Raw genomic sequence first — 21,237 nt, 5'->3', positions numbered from 1 at the left:
TTGCGTAGTGCAAATGCGTTCCCATACGCTCTTCCTCTAGATGTTGACTTAATTGAAAAAAAGGTTCGTGGTTTTTGTACAAATCAATTAATTCTAACCTCATTTCTTTTGACCAGACAAAAGTACTTTCTTAAAAATAACACAAACTGACAGCTCTTTTTGCTCTAGCACTGGTAAACAAACAGAACAGAGGCCAGCACACCCGCATCTTCGGCAGAAACTCCGTTCAATTTTTAATTTTCAAGCCGACGGTAGGCGACCGGCGGTCCGCGCTGATTTTCCGCCAGAACGGTCATTCCGTTCATCTTGCTTTGGGAGTAGAATGAACGGAATAGATCCAAAGGAACACGAATACCGTCTATTCCTTGTGCTCAATTCCTATTCCGGAACGCTCCCTCAGTGTTTTTGATACTAAATAAATGTGATAAATTCCTAGACATCGATGGGCTCGACCATGATCGATCCCAGTACTTTTTGTTGAAATCCGGAAGTGGTAAGTTTAAATTCTTAACCTGTGTCAGATGCACGAAATAATTCAGTGCTTTTTACAAAAGCTACACTTACTTCGATACAACTGAAGCTGGTCTTGGCTTTTTCCACACAGGCAGACAATTCAGGAGGAACACATTTTCTCGCATTTGCATATTTTGCCATAAGCATTACGGAAATCCGGCATTTTGACAGTGTAAATCACAAAGTTCATAACCGAGTTAGACAAAGCTAGAGTACGAAGCCACATATGAACAGGCCCGTTTATTTTAAAGAGTGGCTTGTCCGGGGCAAACAAAGCAGTCATCAAGGGCACCCAGCACACCGTGAATACACCAGTGACCATGGCTAACGTGCAAGCAACTCGCACTTCTCTCCACCAATTTTTATCTCGCGATCGTGGCTGAACTCTGATTTTTCTTGTTTCCGCTTTTACGTAAAACAAAAATGCAACGATCATTAGGTAAGAGAAAATAATTATGCCATAACCCAAGGCAAACGACCAGAATGCCACCATGGCTGAAGGAAACGACGGTGGAAGTGCGATGCGTAGTATAGGAGATAAAAGAGGGATTGTCCATGACACGAAGAGCATCGTGATGGTACGCATTCCACAATTGTTCATTAAAGTTCTGTGGCGTAAAGAGAAGCACACAGCGATGAAACGGTCAACGCTGACGGCCGCCAGGTGCAAAACCGACACAAAGCATGAAATACTGGCTGAAATACTGAAGGCGATCTCCAGATGACGCGATGCACAGTCTTGAAGGAACGTTCTGCTCCCCAGGTTTACCAAAAGGAGTGGCTCGCACGTAGTTGTAACAATTAAATCTGCAATTGCTAAGCTGAAAAGTAGGTAGTTAGAGCTTCGACGCAGACGGTGATCTGCAAGAACAGCCACGCAAACCATCAAGTTGCCTATTGTACCAAGAACACAGATTAAACCATTGACTGCAATCAGTACAATACCTTGAGGCAATGAGAGAGAGCAGTTATCTTTAAATGACAGATTTGTTGTGTTTTCTAACGAATGATTCATGGTTTAAAATAGGTAGTTTAGTTTCAGTTCGTTTTTTGCAGTCAATGGTACCGGGTCACTAAACCAAAACGAAGATAGCTCAGTATAGTAGAGACGGTGATCGGTGTTCTCGCCTCGGCAAACGGATATTTAATTGCATTTTCCTTTTAAGAAGTCTTTAAGAAGGAATATTGTGCTTGTATCACCTTTACGTTTTTGCGCGTACATAACCTTTGTCAGACAGGCTTCAAACACATGACGACGCCATAAACAGGAAACACTTAAAATTTAAATTGACAACAAAGTCAATGCCTTGAGCCTAAAAATAAACAGCTTGTTGACTAAGCAAAAACGTTCAGACCTTACTCAAATCAATAACATGCTTTGTGACGATTTCTTGGGGAGTCCTACCTCAAAGCAGGTTTTTAAAAATAGATTACAAATGGATGGTGCATTTGGGAGGAAGAAGAGTGGCGTATCGTATATCGCATTAATCTGAGGTGCACATATCGCTGGCCAAGTATCCCTGGCCGGTCAAGCGATTTTTTCCAGTTCTCCGGGTCAGTGTTTAATATGACGTACAAATGAAAACAAATTTGTGATACGGTACTATCATGTCATCATGAAAATAATTTACTATTCTTGGCTACTTGGATATAGCATCCTTTGTTTGATACGCCCGTTAACATGACGCGATCACGATATCACAACACGTGAATCAGTTGACACAAGTTTAATATTTGAGAAAGTACGTCTGATTGAAGCGTTGCATAAGTATTTCTGTTTCTTTCTATTTCCCTTTTCCCCTCTCCCCAAACACCAACCTACGCTATGATAGTGCAGGTTGTGAAATTCTGGTGGAGTAGAATACTAAGTAAAAGCCAGCAATAGGATTACCCTATCATGAAAATATACTTTACTACTCTTGGCTACTTGGGTAGTATTTTACGTTTGATAAGACGGTAAACCTCACAAGATTAGGATATCAAAACACTTCAATTAGTTGAAGCATTGCATAAAAAGACTATTTTTATTACTTTCCTCGTTGCATAAATATTCTTATTTCAGTTTGTTTGTTCTGTATCCCGGCTCCAAGACACACGAACCTACGTATACGCTGATTTAAGAAGACTTGATTTCTACAGTGTCCTCAATAAGTTCCGCAGCCCTAAATACAGTTGACACGTAATTAAAGTTTATCATCATCGTTATTAATCATTATTATTACATGCATTTCATCGCGGCTAGTGTTTCCGGCCGATATGACGCGCGGTCGCTATCGCTCGGTCAACGTGGCAAGGCCCCAGTTAACGTTTGAGATTCTCACCCTCAGTTATTAAATTTGTTATTATTACTATTGTCATTACATGTATTAATACTTTTGTTACCATGTGACACTGCGAAAATGACAAATGCCCTGTCCTATCCGGCAACGCAGCGAATGATAAGGGGTTGCAGTAGAATACGTAGACCAGGGGTACGGAATACGTACGAGTGAATATTTCACGAGAAATTTATCTTATTTGCGTAAAGCGAGCCTTTACGCTCGCCTAAACATCTTGTCTATCGCCTCAGTGCGAGAAGGCTATTATACGCCTTGCTTTAGATAATGTTGTTATAGGGGTGTTTTAACTAAGTTCTCGGAAAAATGAACTGAAAGAAATTTAGAAAGTAGTGTTACCTATAAAAAAGAGCATTGTCCTTCTTATTAATTTTAATTTATTAGAACGAATATTAGCACTAACAACCAATACGAGCAACAACTTATCCGGCAACTAATTACGTATCCTAATATAAATACGAACTTTTGCTAAAGCCCAAAGCGACACTTGGCGCGAAACTAAAATGTGTTGATAAAGGTGAATACAAACAATAGGGATAGTTTCAAAATGAGTGTGATGCAGGTGAACACAACCCACATATGACGTCGAGGCAAATTTCCCTTTCGTTGCCATTTCTCGTAACGGTCGTTGCCATTTGAAACGGTCGATGCCATTTATAACGGTCGACTACACACTTCACTTCAAAGAAAATTAAAAGATTGAAACAAACTAATAAAAAATATTAACAAAAATTAAGACAAAAAAGGAAAAAATAATATCATTTATAAAAGAAAAACTGGAGGAAAAAAAGAGTCCGAAAATTTCAAGACGGAACTCGGGTTTTTAGCCCTCACCCTAAAACCCTATCTCATATGACCAGCGAGACACAACTCCCAGTAAACGCAACCTTTTGAGTTCTTAGACCTAATAAGTGTAATTAAGAGCTAAAAATGGCATCGATCGTTTCAAATGGCAACGACCGTTCTGAGAAATGGCAACGACCGTTTAAGAAAGGGAAATAAGCGACGTCGAGTCTAGGAATCGAATTACCCAGGCCACACTGCTGGCATGGCAGGCGACGCTAGATCACTAAAGACTGCAAACTCTCACCGCGAAATTGTTTGATGGTAGTAAAATTACGAAATCCTTGATTTCAAGTCCCGAATTTGGATGTTAGGAATATTCAAAACTTCCCATTATTAAGGACAATCTTCCTGTCAAATTCATGATCAGAAGCTGTGATTGGCATTCGTCTCTACACTCTCTCTTTTATCTTCATCTTTGCCGCTTTGCCGCTCGGATTTGTAGTTGGGTTGTCTTGCATGTAAACCATTCAATAGTTATTTATAAGAGGCTAGAAATCTTTATATAGCTTCTGATTAAAAGGCAATGACTTCTGACCCTTCATCAATTGACTACGATTATACTTGGTGACTTGCCATGGCCCGCAGAGAATATGTCCCAAAATTTGGGAGAAACGAACACTCAGTGAAAAAAAAAAAACAAACATGCAAAAAAAACTCAAGCTTCATAAACGTTATCAAAGTTATTTGTTTCCAGTTGATATATATACAGTCTATTATACGGGGGCGAGAAGACATGAATTTTATCATGTTTGAGTGGCAAGAAGACAAAATTCATATCCTCTAGCTAACGGTGGTGTAACTTTCTCTTTTGTTATATGGACAATACATATAGATGGTGGAGATTGAAAAGTAGGCTTTAAAATAAAAACTGGGTACTAATTAAAACAAACAAAAGGCGGGAATCATGACGTCGTTGCTCAATATGACCAAAGTGTTACATTATGAAAAACACGCCACTCGGTTCCTTTGCTATTCCCTTCCGAGCAATATTCGCGCGGAATAGACCATATTCGTATTCCCAGTATTTGACTGGAACTAGCTTGCAATGGAGGCTAATGTGGGGGAATATATTAAAAAGTATTTGCATTTGAAAAGATTTCCCCGCATTAGCCTCCATTGCAAGCTAGTTCCAGTCCAATACTGAGAATACGAATATGGTCTATTGGCTCCCGAAAATGTTGTAATCTTCGCACGAATAAATGGCTTTTTTGCGTTATTATCTCACAGTTTTAGTATAAACTCAAAAAAAACTTTTCACCTCAGTGTCGGTGGCCACCACTAGCCACCTCCGCTATAGTGAATAGTTGCTAATTATACACCTCGTTCCTTTACTTCAAGGCCATCATGCCACCATCAATAACCGATTGTGGACTTGATAAATTAGGGTTGAATTCGATTGTTCACGCCAGTCTTTCTTTAGTCTATCTTACAGCGTTGATCTTTTGCTGTTGACGGTGCAATTATACGATTTTTTTCCCCCGGCAGCTTCGCTCATCAGTCGCTGATTCTCTATGTTGAACTGACGGAATCATCCGAGGAATATCGTACTCGCCACTAGTCCTCCCAAAGCCAGAATGTATAGTAAGCGAGCAGCTTAACCTACAAACGGTGGCTCGTAATCCTTTAAAGTTTTTAGCAATCCTAATTGTGTGCGATTTCGTCCCTGATATCGAAGGAGTCACATTGGACAAGACGCCGTTTGCTTGGCTCAAAGCACCGCTTAGGTTTGACAAACAATTAGAAGAACTATTGATCACATGGCAGTGTGAGTCAAAATCCTTCGAAATCCTTCCCTTCAAATTAGTTGAAAACCTTGGCGGGTCTTGACTATTTTTGTTTATAGCATCTCTATGCTTGTGCCACACAAAATTGCAAGCATCCCCAGTGTATTCACGAATCACGTGTCGCCCTCTAGGGTCCACTCCATGAACTAATGTTAGAAGCTGAGGATTGTCTTCTTTTGATTCTCTCGGAGGCCACATTACACGCAAAACCAGAAGAAAGGACACTGATGCGAAATACAGGTCGTGAATATATTTATTTTCTTACGGCAAACCGACTGCTTTACGGTATGACTTGAGATTCGGAACCCACCGTTAACAGCCGCACACGATCCCGTTGACTTCTCGATCAATAGGAGAATGTTTCCTAAGGTTGATGGTTCTTATTCACACACAACGTACTCTCCGGTGTTTTTTCTTAATCTCTTCACTTGAAGTAAAACTCTCGGCTGTCTAATTTAAAAGCAACGCGCACTTTGAGCTGGGCCAGCTATGTTCAATCTCTTTTTTTTTTTAAGTCGAGACAAAATTCCTCACATGAATGCTGCGGTAACTAATTCAAGGAGCAACATGGCAAAATGACAACTCCAATAAAACTGAGATAATTACTTAGAAAGGAATGTCAAACTTAAAAGTTTGTTTAACGCAAGTATCTGGGTAATCGGCTTTAATGGCGAATACCTTTTGCGTCGAGTTACACTCATTCGGGAAAGGAAGCCAAAACAATCAACATTTGTTAAACAAAAGAAGAAAAAACGTGAATGAGACAAAGCTATCGTAAGTGAAAAAAGGATACCAGTGATTGTAAAGGCTCAGTGGTGATTTCACTTGAGTGACTATTGTCCAGTTTCCGATATCTAAGTGTTGTTGGGCCGTCTAGACCGTTCGGTCTCCAAACGAACTCTTTTAACTTCGTGACTAAAGAACTAATTGTTTCTTACTCAGTAGAGCCTACAACTGTGAGGTGCAACTTCAGTAGAATGTGGCGTCGAAGCCTTTGTTTATCAGTTTTGTTGATATAGGGTTTACTTTTTCAAGGGCGTAAAGTGAAAACAATTGCATGACTCACGGGCATTATGAGAGCTCAACGAGCGATTAGAAAGCACGAGCCATTAATATCATGACAATGACATACAACGTGGTTCTTAGAGTGTGTGGTGAGAAGTTTCGGTTTCCGTTTTAATTTGGAATGTTTCATCTGTGCCGATTAAATAGGCAGCTTGTTTTTCAAAGTTTACTTTAGTTTTTCGTGGGAATAAAATGGCTAACTAAGACTATTATGAGAGTTAAAAGTAAAGAAAGGCGATTTAGGAAAACAATGGGCCAACGGCATAAATAATTTAGCAGTGACGTAAATTATAACTTTGTGACGCATGTTTCAAAACATGAAGATAAAGGTATGCCATTAGAGACCTTGAGATAGACGGGGGCGGCCGCGAAAACGTCATTGAATATTGATACTGTTTGTTTCTTTAAATGTTTCGTGATTATTTCAGTTTGTTCAACTTCCACAAACTATCCAAACTATCCAGGAACTGAATAGGGAGGAAGAGTGTTAAAACTAAAAAAGAAAATCAAAGTTTTGCCCTTGTGCGCTAGCGTCTTCCTTAGAACTTGAGATTTGGTCATTTCACGTTGCAGATTGGCAGAGAATAGGAACGAAATGTACAAATTTTGCGCGCGTGCAGAGCTATTGTTTTTCTCATTAATTAATGTCTATTGTTTGGTGGCGTTCTCGCTGAGGTTGCCGTGCCGTCTCTTAAGGTCCGTAATTATTATGCAAGCGGCGATCATTTTTGTCAAAGATTGGTGGCGACAGATGCATAAACACAAGCCCGACACGCAAATTATCAGCTCATGGCTGATTAGTGATTTTTTAAAGTTGTAACAAATGGTATGCAATGCCCGATGCTACATTGAGTTCAATTTGTGCGCGTTGTTTGTACGTTGTTTGTGCCTGCGTAACAAGTGAGGACCAGGCACGACTTGTCGAAATAGTTGTATCCATACGGTCGATGAGTTAATTAATTAATTGAATCGGTCTTCATTTAGGCTCGCCATAATCTAGATTATGAATAATCTTTGGAATATTTTCAATATGAGTGATAACACGAGATATATATAGTCATCTTGATGAAATAAATCTTATGCATTTGAAGTGAGGTTTAGGCAGAAGTGATGAAGCGATCATCGCAACCACGTTCGAGGAAACAGGACATCGGAGTGTTGGCTTCTCTCATCTCTAATCACTCTGGCACCTATGATAATAGTCCTAAAAAACGAAAAAAAAAATCTTCTCTCCCGTCCAGTTAAATTTTATGTCCGACAAAATATTTTGAATTAAAAAGTTATTGCCGTTAAATTCGTCCTGTGCAGAATATAAAGAATTATGGAATTTTCTACCTCGTATATTGCGTTACCAGCTTGCTGATTGGTTCTCTCAATCTCGGTTCTCAGCTATTGTACCGTATGGCCTAATGTGGAAAATGCATGCGTCAAGTGTTGCCAAGCGGGAAACTGATTGGCTTTAATTTCCAAGTGTCCAAGCGTTTACAGTGTAATGAAAAATTAATAAAACAGTTATTCCATTCGCGCTTTTTAGATATTAAACTGGTTATAGCCAACCTCGTTGGTTATTTACACCTCATATTCAACGCGCATTCATGGAATAATTGTTAATTATTCTGATTGTAACATGGCCAAACAACACTCTCCTCGAAATTATCATATTATACTCGACCTAAGTATTTCAGTGAGAAATCATTCCCTTTGTAGCTTGTAACGCGTATATAATCGACCATTTAACTCCTGAACTGTCCTGACTGTGATCCAGAAGCCTTCGCAACCTCTAAAAAACTTAATCTTGTACCAATGCAATTGCCCTGCGGCTTGCGCTCAATTACTCGAAGTCGCTATGAAGTTAAAGTGTTGTTCTGAGGCTCCTATAAGCCAACTCGTTCAGTTCATGCAGTGAAATTCCGCTGCAACGAACCTCGCCTGGCCTTGTACTGCATTTGCAACTTGTACGCGGGACCGACGACCCAGATCGAAATTTTAGCACTCAAATCAATGTTTAGTATGGTTGTTGGTTTTACGTTTTAGAGCAAATGTTATAATGCAGATCATAACAATTTTACTTAACAAACTGAGCAGAAAACAGAGTACACAAGCTGCACTTTGCTGAACTTGACGACTGCTGGTCAACAGTTGTTTAAATTTCCATTTTATGACGTTGCTTCCGTTTCCTTCCACGCAAATTTGTGTGCCCGCGGTGTTCAGGACAAAATGCCACTCAACACGACCACTCATCTATACTTTCATTTGCAAGAAGGTTTTCATAAGGAAACCCTTATTTACATGTCGGGGAAGTTTTAAAGCTATGCCACATACAAGGTACAGGGTTGCTAAACCTCTTTCTTTTGGGGAGCAGGAATTGCGTAGTGGAGAGCACTTGCGTCCCACCAATGTGACCCAGGCTCGGTTCCCAGATCCGGTGTTATATGTGGGTTGAGCTTGTTGGTTTTCTTCTCTGCTCCGAGAGGTTTTTCTCCGGGTACTCCGGTTTTCTCCTTTTCTGATCAAAAACCAATATGATTTGATATGTATTAATTTCATTTGATTTCATTTGTGCACGACACCACAAGCTCTTCAGCATTAAACGTAAAGATTCAGCCAGTAGCGATCCATTGCGCAAAGGATGGTCACAGCTGACAAACCACAATTCTTGTTCACCACGGCGCTAGTTTAATCAACGCGCGCAAGTGGTCACCTTCATCACATCAGAGAAAAGTTGCTGATGATTTACGAAACAAAATCACATCGACAAAAATGTGAATAATAACGAATCGATACAGATACGAGACACAATTGGACGAAAGACTTGGTTAATAAGTACAATATGAAAGGGATCAAGACGTTGCCGACTGACGTCGATTCAATAGTGACTATTACGAGAAGGAACAATGGATTCCTTCCGTCTACGGGACAAATTTCATAGAAAACAATGGATGAAAATGAGAATCCAATTGACGCAGATGGGCGGATTAACAAATTACTTAAAACGCTGAGTAATTATAACATAACGACTTCACTTGAGGCGACCGCATATGTCAGTTTGTTCTCATTTTCGCCCTCGTCTCCTACAGTATCTATATTCAGTCCGCAATAGTCGCGTTTTATAATGTTATCAATATTATCCTTTTTTGACTGATTTCGGTAAAAGTCGTTTGTTGATCAACTAGGAGAATGTTACCCCAAATGGAGGAGAGTATGCGGCAGCGGTAAGACAAATGCTTTGTGATTTTTGCAATTCTGTTAATTAATCCTGACAGCAGACGCTATTAAACTTGAAGGCCCATACGGATATTGTATTCAAGACCATCTTAACAGTCATAACTCTTTTCGCTAATTAAAGCTATTTTAACGATCTCTTTACCTCTCCAAAATAATATTAATTTTTAATGGTAAGTTTAAAAGACAAAGAAAAAACACGATCTGCAACCTTCTTTTGACAATAAATCTGTTGTTCGTAGGTCACAATGTTCTAAAATTTGCACATGCTTTTTTTTTTTACAAAGACCTTTCTTCTTGATCTGTATTCAGACATTTTCTGAATACATAATGAAGAGGTTCTTTTGTTTCATTTTTCGGTCGAATAAACATCTTTTGCCTAATCAATCAGGCAAATATTTCTTACACCACTTCAAAATTCGTTTGCGGATGACGTTAACAACTTAAGCATGAGCAAATTTGATCTCTGGAAATTATTTTAATTTCAGAAGTCTTGTGCCTCATTATGTAATGTACTCTGGTGTATTATCGTGATTAGAAGGCTTTTGTTTCTTTTAAGGTTGAATGCACCATTGCAGTTAACGGTACGTGCAGTCATTAAAATCACTGCCTGAAGCCTGAGCATGTTGACAGCGACTAAGGCACGTACATTATGGTGCAAGGATTCCTAAATGGATCTAGCAAACTCCCGGACTATGCCACAGATGTCTCTTCCTTGGATACGCGTTCGGTCGCTGCCATTGCGCTTCAAGCGGCGAGTATGGTCGCGATAATAATCATCGCTCTCGCGGGCAATACATTGATTCTGCTTGCAATTTACATCGACAAGACTCTGCAAACAATCACCAATGTTTTCATTGTCAACCTTGCTTGTGCCGATTTACTTTTGACTATCATCGGAATGCCTTTCACCCTGGTCTCCTCCATAACGTATCGCTGGATATTTAGTGACACCTGGTGCAAGGTTAACGGCATGGCGAATTCTTTGTTTTGCGTCGCTTCTATACTCACTTTGGCCGCGGTCTCCATCGATCGCTATCTTGCAATTCTCTACCCATTCAAATATGCAACGTGGATGACTAACAAAGTTGCGGCTGGTATGATCGCTTACATCTGGTGCCATGCTCTTCTTATAGCTTGCCTGCCTTTAACCAGTTGGTCTAGGTATACTTTTATTAGTTCAGAATCTATTTGTACAGTTCAATGGGACTACAGTATTGCATACACCTTATTTCTCTTCTCCGTCTGCTTTTTTCTGCCTCTTGGCGCTATGGTATTTACTTATTTAAGAATTTTTCACACAGCTAAGAAACAATCTAGGAAAGTTGTTCCTGTTACTGGAACGATCGAAGGAAAAGACGAACCGAGTTTTAGTGGTATTAACTTTAACTATGATAGTCAAGCCAATTTAACGGGAACAGCGTTTCCCTTAGCTCTACCTACTGATAAACTCAAAACCAACAGTGCAGCTTCTGTTAGTAGTGACATTTACGACGATGAACGCGTGTTAAATAGCAAGATAACGTCTCCCACCGCCCATTTGTATGAGCGACAGGAAATTGCTGGGAAACAAGCGGAAAATTTATATAGAGGTTTCTGTGCCGAACCTTCAACTGACTCTGGCTATGAAGGGCCAATCACCCGTGAATCAACTTTTTCAAGAATTCATGAACAATCGGCGAGCGACAAGAGGCTAATTTCAAGTGCTAATGGCTGCAGCGGAGACACGTTGAGAGCTTTGAACAGAAGTTGTGGAAGCCTCCAGGATTCCGCAGTAATTGCGTATTCTCTCAGCGAGTTAGCGAACACGAAATACTATGAAGATACGCAAAATGATTCAACATCACCTATGACGAATGCGATCAAAGACAGCTGGAAGAATGGGGAGGTAAATATATCACCTCCTTTGCAAAATTCAGGAAGAAAAAAGGAAACTGATAAGACCCTAACAGAAGTTGAAGTTGATGAACCACCTGCAGCAGAAAAAACTTTAAATAATAATTTTGCAGCAAAGGAATATATATTGCAACAAAGTGATGTCAAGTACACTGGAGAAGAACCAGTAGCTAATCGCTGTTTTAAAGCGGAGAGCAAAGACAGATTTAACCAATCAAATAATCTATCAGCTTCAAGTAGCAGTATTGAAACTAAAGATGGTGAAAAAGGACTTTTGAACATTTCAATGGATGTTCCAGAACGTTCGTCAACTCCGTCCTTCGCGCACACAAATAATGGAGAACAATCAAACAATTTTGAATCTCAAAGAGAAAAAGCAATGACTCCCTCCCGTACACGAAAAAAACGGTTCTCAACAGCCTCAATCGTAAAGTTTTCTAAGCCCAATTCGTTCAGAGCATTCAGTAAATCTTCCTTGGCAATACTGAAACTTCGAAAAAGGAAGGATGTCCAAGCACGTGTAACCATGCGCCGGGAAACTAAAGCCGCGAAGACGTTGTTAATCGTCGTAGGTACGTTTGTGTTATGCTGGACGCCACATTTTGTAGGGATATTTTGTCTACTAAGTGAACAGTGCTCTTGGCCCGATGCATTTTTTGCTATCACCACTTGGCTGGCAATGTTAAATTCTGCCTGCAACCCTGTCATTTATGGAGTCATGAGTCGGCAGTTTAGAAAGAGATTCAAGCAGATTTTACAATGCAAAAAGAGTTTCTTCTGATCGTCCAAAAGTATTGTGCCCAACCATGCGATACGCGTGAAAGCACAAGCAACTTGCGAGCATTCTTGTTAATTCAATGTCTTTTGTCCTAAGAAAAGGTGCTAATGAACAAAACACTTTCAGTTTGCATACGTTTATGCTTATGCTCATGCTTAACGTACGCATGCACAAATGGAAGGAGTGTTAAGCAACTGCAACCGTACGGTAATCCTTAATGTTTACGTAACGTCGCAGCGGTTATGTTAGTGGTAGTCTTCCTGGCCGAGAAAAAAGAACACAGCCATTTTGACATCTCAAACTAATCGTCTCTTGAAGTGAAACCAATTTCTTTTGTCGTACTTTTAAACAGGTGGCCTATAATTTACGTGAATAAAAACCAGAAAAATCAATCGTCTTGCACGTGCGGTATCAACACGTGCGACTTTGTCGTTCACTTAAGGGTTGTAACGACAATGCGAGCGAAGTTATTCTTCTTCTAGTATTTTATATACTAAAACAGTGGATAGCGTTGAAGGCGCGCTCTGATTGCCTACTCAAATGCCGAATATTTTTTGCTATTCATCTGCGAGCAACTCGCGTGGGGTAAATGAGTAAATCCATATTATCTCACTGTTTTAGTACATACTAAAACAGCTATTTTCGTGGATGGAAGTGGCGCAATGAATAATGCATAACGGCTTAAAAAAAAAAATGAATAAGGAGTATTTAGCTTTGAACATTCGGAATAAAGAATTGTACAGTTTCCGTTAAAGAACAACGAATATGGAAAAATGGACATCGGACATAATTCAATAATGAATAATGAATAACTCGGAAAATCAGAGAAGTATTAATGAATAACAGAGATCCAATTATTCCCCTTCCACGCCCGAATCTAAATATATTTGTTGATAGCTAGCGGTTGATATTGACCTCGCCGCTTCGCGGCTCGGTCGCGGTAAATAGGGAATTTAAGCTCGCGACGTTTTTGAGCCGCAGACAGTAACCAGAAATGAACATTTCGCACGCCAGGACAGTAGCGTCTCCCAGATTTTTACACTAATCATCTCTAATGGAGGAAAGATACTTAGCAACATAAAGATGGTAGTGACAAGACAAGTTAAATCATTTCCGGTTACCGTCTGCGGCCCAAAAACGTCGCGTGCTTAAACTCTCTAATATCCACTGGTAAACACCCGTACCATCGGTGAATAGTTGTGTAATTATATATTTGACGCCGTTCCTCATCGATCAGTAATGTACATTTGCCAACGCTATACAACGTAACGTGGATGAGAAGAAATAATCTCGCTGTTATATTAGGATAATGCACTCATTCATAACTTGATACCTGATCGTTGGCCACTCCGTTCTAGATGCTGAACTTACACATTTGCTTCGTAGAATGAGACCAGGTTTAATTTTCGGTAGAGAAATAACCACGAGAGAAAGAAGCACAACTTACAAAACTGAGCAGTAACGAGTTCTTTACTAGTACCTACTGTAAGAACACAATTTAAAGACACTAACTAACGACAAGTTAATGAGTATCAGCATTTTTGCTCTTGCTTGTTTTTGAGACGAAGGGGTAAACGTGCTAAACAAAGCCATTTCTATGAGGTGAAGATTTTGGTCAATCGTCGTTATGAAAATTACTCAAGCAGTTTTCGATACTGCTTAAATCATACCTGAGTTGATTAAAAAAAATAAAAAATAAAGCCCGCAGCTAAAATGTCATCTTTTATATATTAAGTTTCTTCGCTGTTATCTTTGTTGCAATCCAAAAAAACGGAACTAAGCCAGAACGACAATTTCAAAAGCCTAGATTAAACTGCATGAACTGTTCAAAGAGCACGTGCAATTTATGATTTATCCCCAACGTTACTAAACTGACTTGAATACTATGAACTTGAAGCTCAAACGGCCTCGTCCAGTAATTTGTGAGTGATTAGATTGCTTCGTAAAGAAGTCTATTTGCTAGAACGAGTTTCACTCGAGTGTAGTAAAACCAAAACCAAAGTAATTACTTCGGCCAATCAAAAAGGACGGAGGCAATCCAGTAAACCAATCAAAACTCGAAGTAATTACACGTAGCCGACACAAAGCGCGGGAAAATGTGCACGAGGGAGCCACGATTGGTTTTGGTTCCAGGGGGTCGTTTCTCGAAAGTCCCGAAACTTTACGGGCAATTTTCAGGTGTCACAATTCCCTTTGCAACTCAAGAACGGAGGGCATTTAATTCGTCAAACTTCATAGTTATTTTTCTTTTGTTACTTTGAAAACACGTTAAAAGATCGGCTTTCCAAAACAAGCGGTCGGCAATTTCACAAAAGGCTTTTCGGGCCCGAAAAGTTTTCGGGACTTTCGAGAAACGGGCCCCAGCTCTGATTGGTTGAAAAAGTGGCGCAAGAACTTTGAACCAATCATTGAGCGAAGTAATGCAAAACCAAAGCAATTCGCTTATTACTTTCAGTTGCGTTCAATCTTGTAAGATAAGTTTTGGAATATGCCGTGTCTCCAGTTTAGGAAGGTTTGCCAGAGTATATTTAACAACTACTGTCATCCATCTAAAGAGATACAGATATAGATATAGATTGATATAGATATGAAGAAGCGCTTCTTTGTTCGGGGCTGCAATTTATCCACTGATTTCTCGGTAGTTTTAGAAAGCTCCTCGCCTTTTCAAGGTACAGTTTTACAGATGTTTGAATTATATTTAGCTTATTTGATTTGAATTGTACAGTATAGTTATGCGTCATAAATAAACTCAAATAATCATCTGGAAATTTTATGGGAGGCGCGGTGGCCCCATGGTTAGTGTTCTCGGCTCCGGAGCGAATGATCCGCGTTCGGGTCCTGGCCGGGAACTTTGTGTTGTGTTCATGGGCAAGACACTTTACTCCCACGGTGCCTCTCTCCACCCATGTGTATAAATGGGTACCGGCGAAATGCTGGGGGTAAACCCTGCGATGTACTGGCATCCCATCCAGGGGAAAGTAGAAATACTCCTAGTCACTTCATGGAAACCGGGATAAGCTCCGGCCTGATGGGCCACGTGGCTCGTATGCAGACTTTACCTTACACGACAGAGCAATGACGTATAAGCATGTTCATAAGTGGGAGTGGAGATAAGCGAGAATGATACGCGGTTGAGCCTGGTCCACATTAGCGACGCAAGCTATGTACGCAGACGTTTCATTTTTCCCAACGCAATCTCATTCTCAGAGCCCCCGTTACCCTTGTCCGGCGGAACGAGCGCGGGAGGCTCTGGAATAATCCAAAACCGGAACCAGAAAACTGTGGTTACGGTTGAATAAATGCGCGTGCGTGAGGGGAGTCTGTTAGAAATCAACAAGAGCAATGGAGTATAAACACATCTCCTAATACACTCGAAACGTTTAAACTGCGGAGAATCAAAAATAACGAAAAAAGTTTTTTTTCAATCAAAACAGATTTCAGAATCTGGTGTCACACAAATGACAATCGCTGTATTTTCCAAAACAAACACATTACGGGACTGCTAAGTTGTAAAACTATTTATTTCTAGGTCATTTTCAATCTCGTAAAGATAAAAAATTGAAGAAATCGCGATTTTTGAGTTTAGAATTTGAAAAAGGTAGGAAATGAAACCGTTTTACAACAGCCAATCAAATATGGCCTATTTTGGATTCGACAAGAGTCTCTCTTTTTCCGACCGCTGGTCAAGTGAACGATGACTCTGGGAAAGAGATTGGTCCCAACGACGGTGCCAATGATCAAGACTCTACTGAGTTTGCGTATGTTAGTAGACAGCCTCGTTCCCATGGCATAGGAAAGAGGTAGGTAAGAGGAAATCAGTCTTAAACCTTGGAAAATGATATTTTAAGTGAAAAGTTCATCTGAACGGAGGCAAAGAGTGATAAATGTAAATATGAAGATTCGGAAGGCAAACGGCAGTCAGGGCAATATTCCAACCCTGTATGATCTGCAGGCAAACCAAGCAACCTAAGATATCTGTCCTCCTTCCGAATTACAAAAAAACTAACAAGGAAAACGAAACAGAAGTAAAACATTTAAGGAATAAAACTACGCACCGAATTAAAAAAAAAAAAAGATACAGTCATGAGAACACGTACGTGAGCCCAACAAATTGACCCGCTCTCAACTGAGTGGCTTCCGTAGCTCAGTTGGCAGAGAGTCGGTAGAGTATTGCACCAGCATCGCAAAGATAATGGATCGAATCTCGTTGAAGCCGCCTGAATTTTTCAGGTCTCTATAAAAGACAGTTGATTGAGTGGTCCAGTTAACAGCGAGGATCACTTCTCCCTCCAGTATTAGTTATCTTCTTGAATCAATCCCAGTCTTTTGATGGAAGTAAGAGATGGGAGGACTTGTAAACGAGCTCAAAATGAATCAAAAGAAAGCAATGAAATCTGGAAATCCTGTTTTGATATTACCGGGCTTTTTGCAAGAAAAGCGGGTAGGGAACATCGCAAACGAAAGGTTTTCCAGGGACGGCGGAGCGTATTTTGTATGTATTGTGGGGTGGGGGGCTAACAAGCAAGCGCAGGAGACGCTAACCTGTAGGGGGTTCTGAGGAAATTATCCGCTAGAAAATTTTGAAATCTTGAAGCTCGCAAATGCTACTTCCAGTATTCTCGACGAGATATCAAAAAAATAAACGTGGACCAAACGTAAATGAACAAATGTTTTACTTCTTACGTTTATTTTTTACTTGAAATTGGGGAGGGAGAGGGGAGGGGGGGGGGGGGGCATCCCTGTTTTCACGTACAAAAACAATAGCGTAATATCTCCGAATGTGGTACATTTATTTTCCTTCCTAATTGTATCTACAAAGTTCCGACCATGTGTTTGTACGTAACAGCGTAAGCGACCAATAAGAAATCTTTTAAAAACAATAGGTACGCAATGCGTACATGTGTCTACTGCTAAAGTTTTTTCTAGTGCAGGAAATTCAAGTGCAGGAAATTTACCAACGAGATGCTTCCGTGAAGCATACACTGGGTTGCCTGTGGTACATGCTACAGAAAATCAGAAGGCACTGAATTGTGTGGTATTGAAATACAGCAGTCCAGTCTCTGAAGAATAACAAATAAAAGAGAAGCGAGAGACATTGGCTTCTGGGCTGACATGTTGATAATTTTCAAGTTCCCTCACAACTTCGTTTCACCACAAGTGTGCCCTCTGAGCATCTGACAGCTTTGTAATACTAAATTTCCCTGAAGTCAAGCCCTGTTTCGCGGGGTTAGGGTTAGGATGGGAGACCAAAACAATAAACCCCTCATAAAAAACAGAAGCATCTGACCGAAAATACTATTAACGCTAACAAATGCGAACTCAGCAAGGTACAGATTTTGTTAGCTTGCTTTATGCAAAACAAATATTGATGAAAAAGCAAATAACTATTGATACACAGTTTTTAGAAAGAGCAGAAGGAAGTTTCCGGGACGGTCGATCGAGAATAAAATATTTACGACATGAAAACAACATTAATTTTGAACCGTGAATATAGAATATAAAAAGTTACGATCAGCGACAAACATTTTGGGAGATTTAAGTAAATTGCAAAATCGAAAGTGACATGGCCGAAATTCAGCGGGCGCCGTGATTAAGTTACCCTGGCATGTTTACTCGCCAAACAGTGAAGCATTTGTGTCAAATGATGGCAAGATACCGGGTTTTTGTAAGTTTCTTTTTCCGTCAAGTGTTATAAAGTTTGAAATGAAATGAGCGAAGTCAAAACAAAGATCACAATCGCCCAACTCTTATTTATGCAAAGTCAAAATTTAGTCTCCAAGACGCGTACGACGTTATTTAACATCAGGTAATTCCATCATTTTGGAAATAGCAGCTACTTTATTATTCATCTGCGTCACAAGTTTTCACTGATTTTGGGGCTCATTTTGTTGAAACTCAAGCACGCTTCCAACAGGCCTGTGAACCCTTTCTGCTGACTTTCTATTATTGAGCTCCATAAGGGTATATCCACTAAAACGCCATTCGCGTTACATGACTTTCGACGCCATTGCAGGCTAAGTTAATGATGCTACTGTGCCCAACAGAGAAATGTACTCAGTTCCACTACCCTCTCGATCCTAAGAAAATACGCGCAGAAGGCTCTATGCACAATTGCAAAGACACCACTTACCAGGGGAGTGACAGGCAAGACGTTTGCCGACACGGAAAAAAAAAAAATAAATAAATAAAAAATGAAAAAAAAAGAAAACAAACTAACTAAACGCAGACCTTGACTGGGTTTGCCATAGGCAACCCAGTAAATATGAATTGGATGACTCTTGATGGCTGGTATCATTCTGTGTTGAGGTGTGTAACAAGATACAAAGCAGTAACACTATTGCAGAGCAAATGTATTTATTGAATAGCTTAAAAAAATAATTTAACTTGTGAAACAATAAATAGCCTGTTGTGTTTTGGTCAAAATTCAAAAGGACGCTAAATGTCAAAGTCAAAGTACACAATTTGATCAGCTTTGACATGTGAAAACTGCTTGATGTGACACAGAGGCAACAGAAACAAATTAAACATCTCTTAAGATATTGAAAATAGTTCTGACTTGTAAGGATTTCAAAATTGTTCTTGTAGCTTTGTGGAATAATAAATTCTGGACTAAGTATTTTTATAACTTTCACCAGCCATTGGCGTTAGTGCGTTATAGTGAAAGTATGCTATCCGCACTTTCCATAGTTTCACAAGTTCAGTTATATGATTAGATTGAGGATTGTTACCTGTTACCTATCCTCCGCGTGCCAGGTGGCACATAGGGCCTCCACAGAAGCTTTTCATGTCTGTCTGTCAACTGCAACGCCCCGCACCTCGTCCCACGAACCCCATCCTCCTTCTTTCATCTTCCTCTCTACGGTCCTCAGGGGCACCCAACGTCAGTTTTCAGAAAATATCTGTTCGGAAGACGATTTGAGATCTAGAATTTTCGGAACATTTGTTGTAAAATTTCTTACTTGCCTGCCTGTCCTAAGATTTTCGAACAACTAAAAAATGGTATAATTGCCCATTTTAAACAGATTTTTACCCAAAAAAGGTCACCTAGAATTTTCGGGAGCCTTTTTTCTGGCTGAAATTTTCGAAAAGGTAAGTTTTGATCCCTATAATTTTCGGATCACTAGACTTTCAGCTAGGAAATCCGAACAGATCAAAAATTTTTAGGGGATAAATATATGCCTATATCTACAGTTTAAATACTAAAATACGTTAAACTATGCTATGTTTAAGTGGTTTTGAACTATATTCTCGTTGGGTGCCCCTGGGTCCTTCTCCACGTTGTCTTTGGTCTCCCCTTCTTTCTTATTCCCTCCGGTCTCCAAGATGGAGGATTGAATTACACTTAAATGTTTTCAAGTTCGAGTAACTCTTCTGCTATTTAATCAATGTCAGAGTCCATTTGACATCGGTGAAATCTCTCCCACTTTCCAATGCTTCGTGCATAATATGGCTAAAAGAGAGGGGGGAGGGGGAGGGGGCTTAATAACTTTCTTCCTCTAACATGGGGTCACTTATTTGAGAGGGGAGCGGGAGGGGATGCTTAATAGAAGATTCACGGTAATTCCACACGATTTGAGAAAGGCCTCAAATTCTGCACCGATAAGTTGTTTTCCTTTGCAATTGTCCGGAAGCGATTTCGTCCGGAAATCCGAACCTACAAGTAAAAATATCGCTCAGAGCCTTGATGACCTCGCAAGAGGTCGTCTCTTTCAATGAGTATCATTGATCTTAGGTAAAACATAGCACCCTCTTCTTACTGCCTTATTTACTTCTGATAAAATGCATACTCTTATACCCACATTGTTTGGGAACAATTACTAAATTGAAAACCCATGGACTGACTTTGGTTACCTCTTCAATAACATTGACCAATATTGTCTTCAAGCATTCTATCCAACTCATTATTGACTGCACAATTGCATCTTAGGTGTTGACTGATAGGTTTTACGTTAGGGTCAATGACAGTTTTATGCTCAAAATCAGTAACCTTTCAAATGCCTTTGAGAATATTATCATATTCCTTTAACAAGGAGGCCACAGTAGCTTATTCTTATCAGGACCCTCGTGCAGCGACCAATTGTAACTTAAAACTAGAATCTTACTAAATTGATACACTACAGTGACGAACCTCAAAATATTCGTCGCACATGCATGCTTTCTATCGGATTCGGAGTGTACATTTGACAGCTCGTTCAGTAGGACGTAAAATTTTCGTATTTCGGGCATTGGTTATCGACAAACGTTTATGCGCTGTATGGCTTAGTGTTACAAATGCACACACAACATTTTATATCACACAATTTTATCAGACTCTTTGAAAAAAAATTGGCCTCCCACAAAGTCGTACTGATTTCACCTCCTTTGTGGAGAGGAGGTGAAGTACGACTAACGACTTCGTGGGAGGCAATAAGATAAAATGAGCTAGGAATCATTTCAATATGCATATGGGTGCTTATCGGGTAAGATGGAGACCGAGGAAATGCAGATCTGGGTGGCTCAAACTAAACAAAGCGGGATCGTCGATTGACGACGTTGTAAATGAATGAGTTGCCAGTAATTGGATCCATGTGTTGTACGTAAAGGGTAGTGGGATCGCCAAGGGGGCAAACATTGCAAGTCACTATAAGAAAATGTAAGGCGGAAACTTACTTCGACGTCAAAAAAACGATTTTGGAGAGAGATGAGTTGGTAGAAATTTTATTGCGACGTGTCACGCAATCCACAATCAAGCCAATCCGCAAACTTGAGTGAGCTGTGGAAACAGGCAGATCACAACTAGAAATGGCACCTGGAAGGC

At 40.0% G+C, this 21,237-nt stretch overlaps 2 protein-coding genes and 1 long non-coding RNA gene across 3 annotated transcripts in view; 1 reads left to right on the top strand and 2 right to left on the bottom strand.

The window, feature by feature from the left end:
* The window catches only part of LOC138054676 (adenosine receptor A2b-like), a 2,696-nt gene extending 888 nt beyond the window's left edge, over window positions 1-1,808 (bottom strand). Inside the window, exon 1 of the mRNA XM_068901164.1 lies at window positions 1-1,808. This exon is cut by the window's left edge and continues 888 nt beyond it. Within this exon, the coding sequence (XP_068757265.1) occupies window positions 614-1,528 (915 nt within the window). The 5' untranslated portion in view covers window positions 1,529-1,808 and the 3' untranslated portion in view covers window positions 1-613.
* Window positions 1,809-2,524: 716 nt separating this feature from the next.
* On the bottom strand, window positions 2,525-7,795 carry LOC138051573 (uncharacterized). The gene is made up of 2 exons (XR_011132851.1): window positions 6,273-7,795; window positions 2,525-6,020 (listed from the first exon to the last, which is right to left on the bottom strand). It is a non-coding gene; the product is annotated as an uncharacterized lncRNA (long non-coding RNA).
* Window positions 7,796-8,951: 1,156 nt separating this feature from the next.
* On the top strand, window positions 8,952-12,832 carry LOC138051572 (octopamine receptor 1-like). The gene is made up of 2 exons (XM_068897804.1): window positions 8,952-9,756; window positions 10,326-12,832. The coding sequence occupies exon 2, from the start codon at window positions 10,419-10,421 to the stop codon at window positions 12,441-12,443; it is 2,025 nt and encodes a 674-aa protein (XP_068753905.1). The 5' UTR covers window positions 8,952-9,756; window positions 10,326-10,418; the 3' UTR covers window positions 12,444-12,832.
* Window positions 12,833-21,237: the final 8,405 nt, after the last annotated feature.

Source organism: Montipora capricornis, chromosome 6 (genome assembly GCF_036669925.1).
Source record: "Montipora capricornis isolate CH-2021 chromosome 6, ASM3666992v2, whole genome shotgun sequence".
In the NCBI taxonomy this organism is placed as follows: domain Eukaryota; kingdom Metazoa; phylum Cnidaria; class Anthozoa; order Scleractinia; family Acroporidae; genus Montipora; species Montipora capricornis.
The sequence above is the reverse complement of the archived record's forward strand: the minus strand, read 5'-3'. Positions and strand labels throughout refer to the sequence as shown.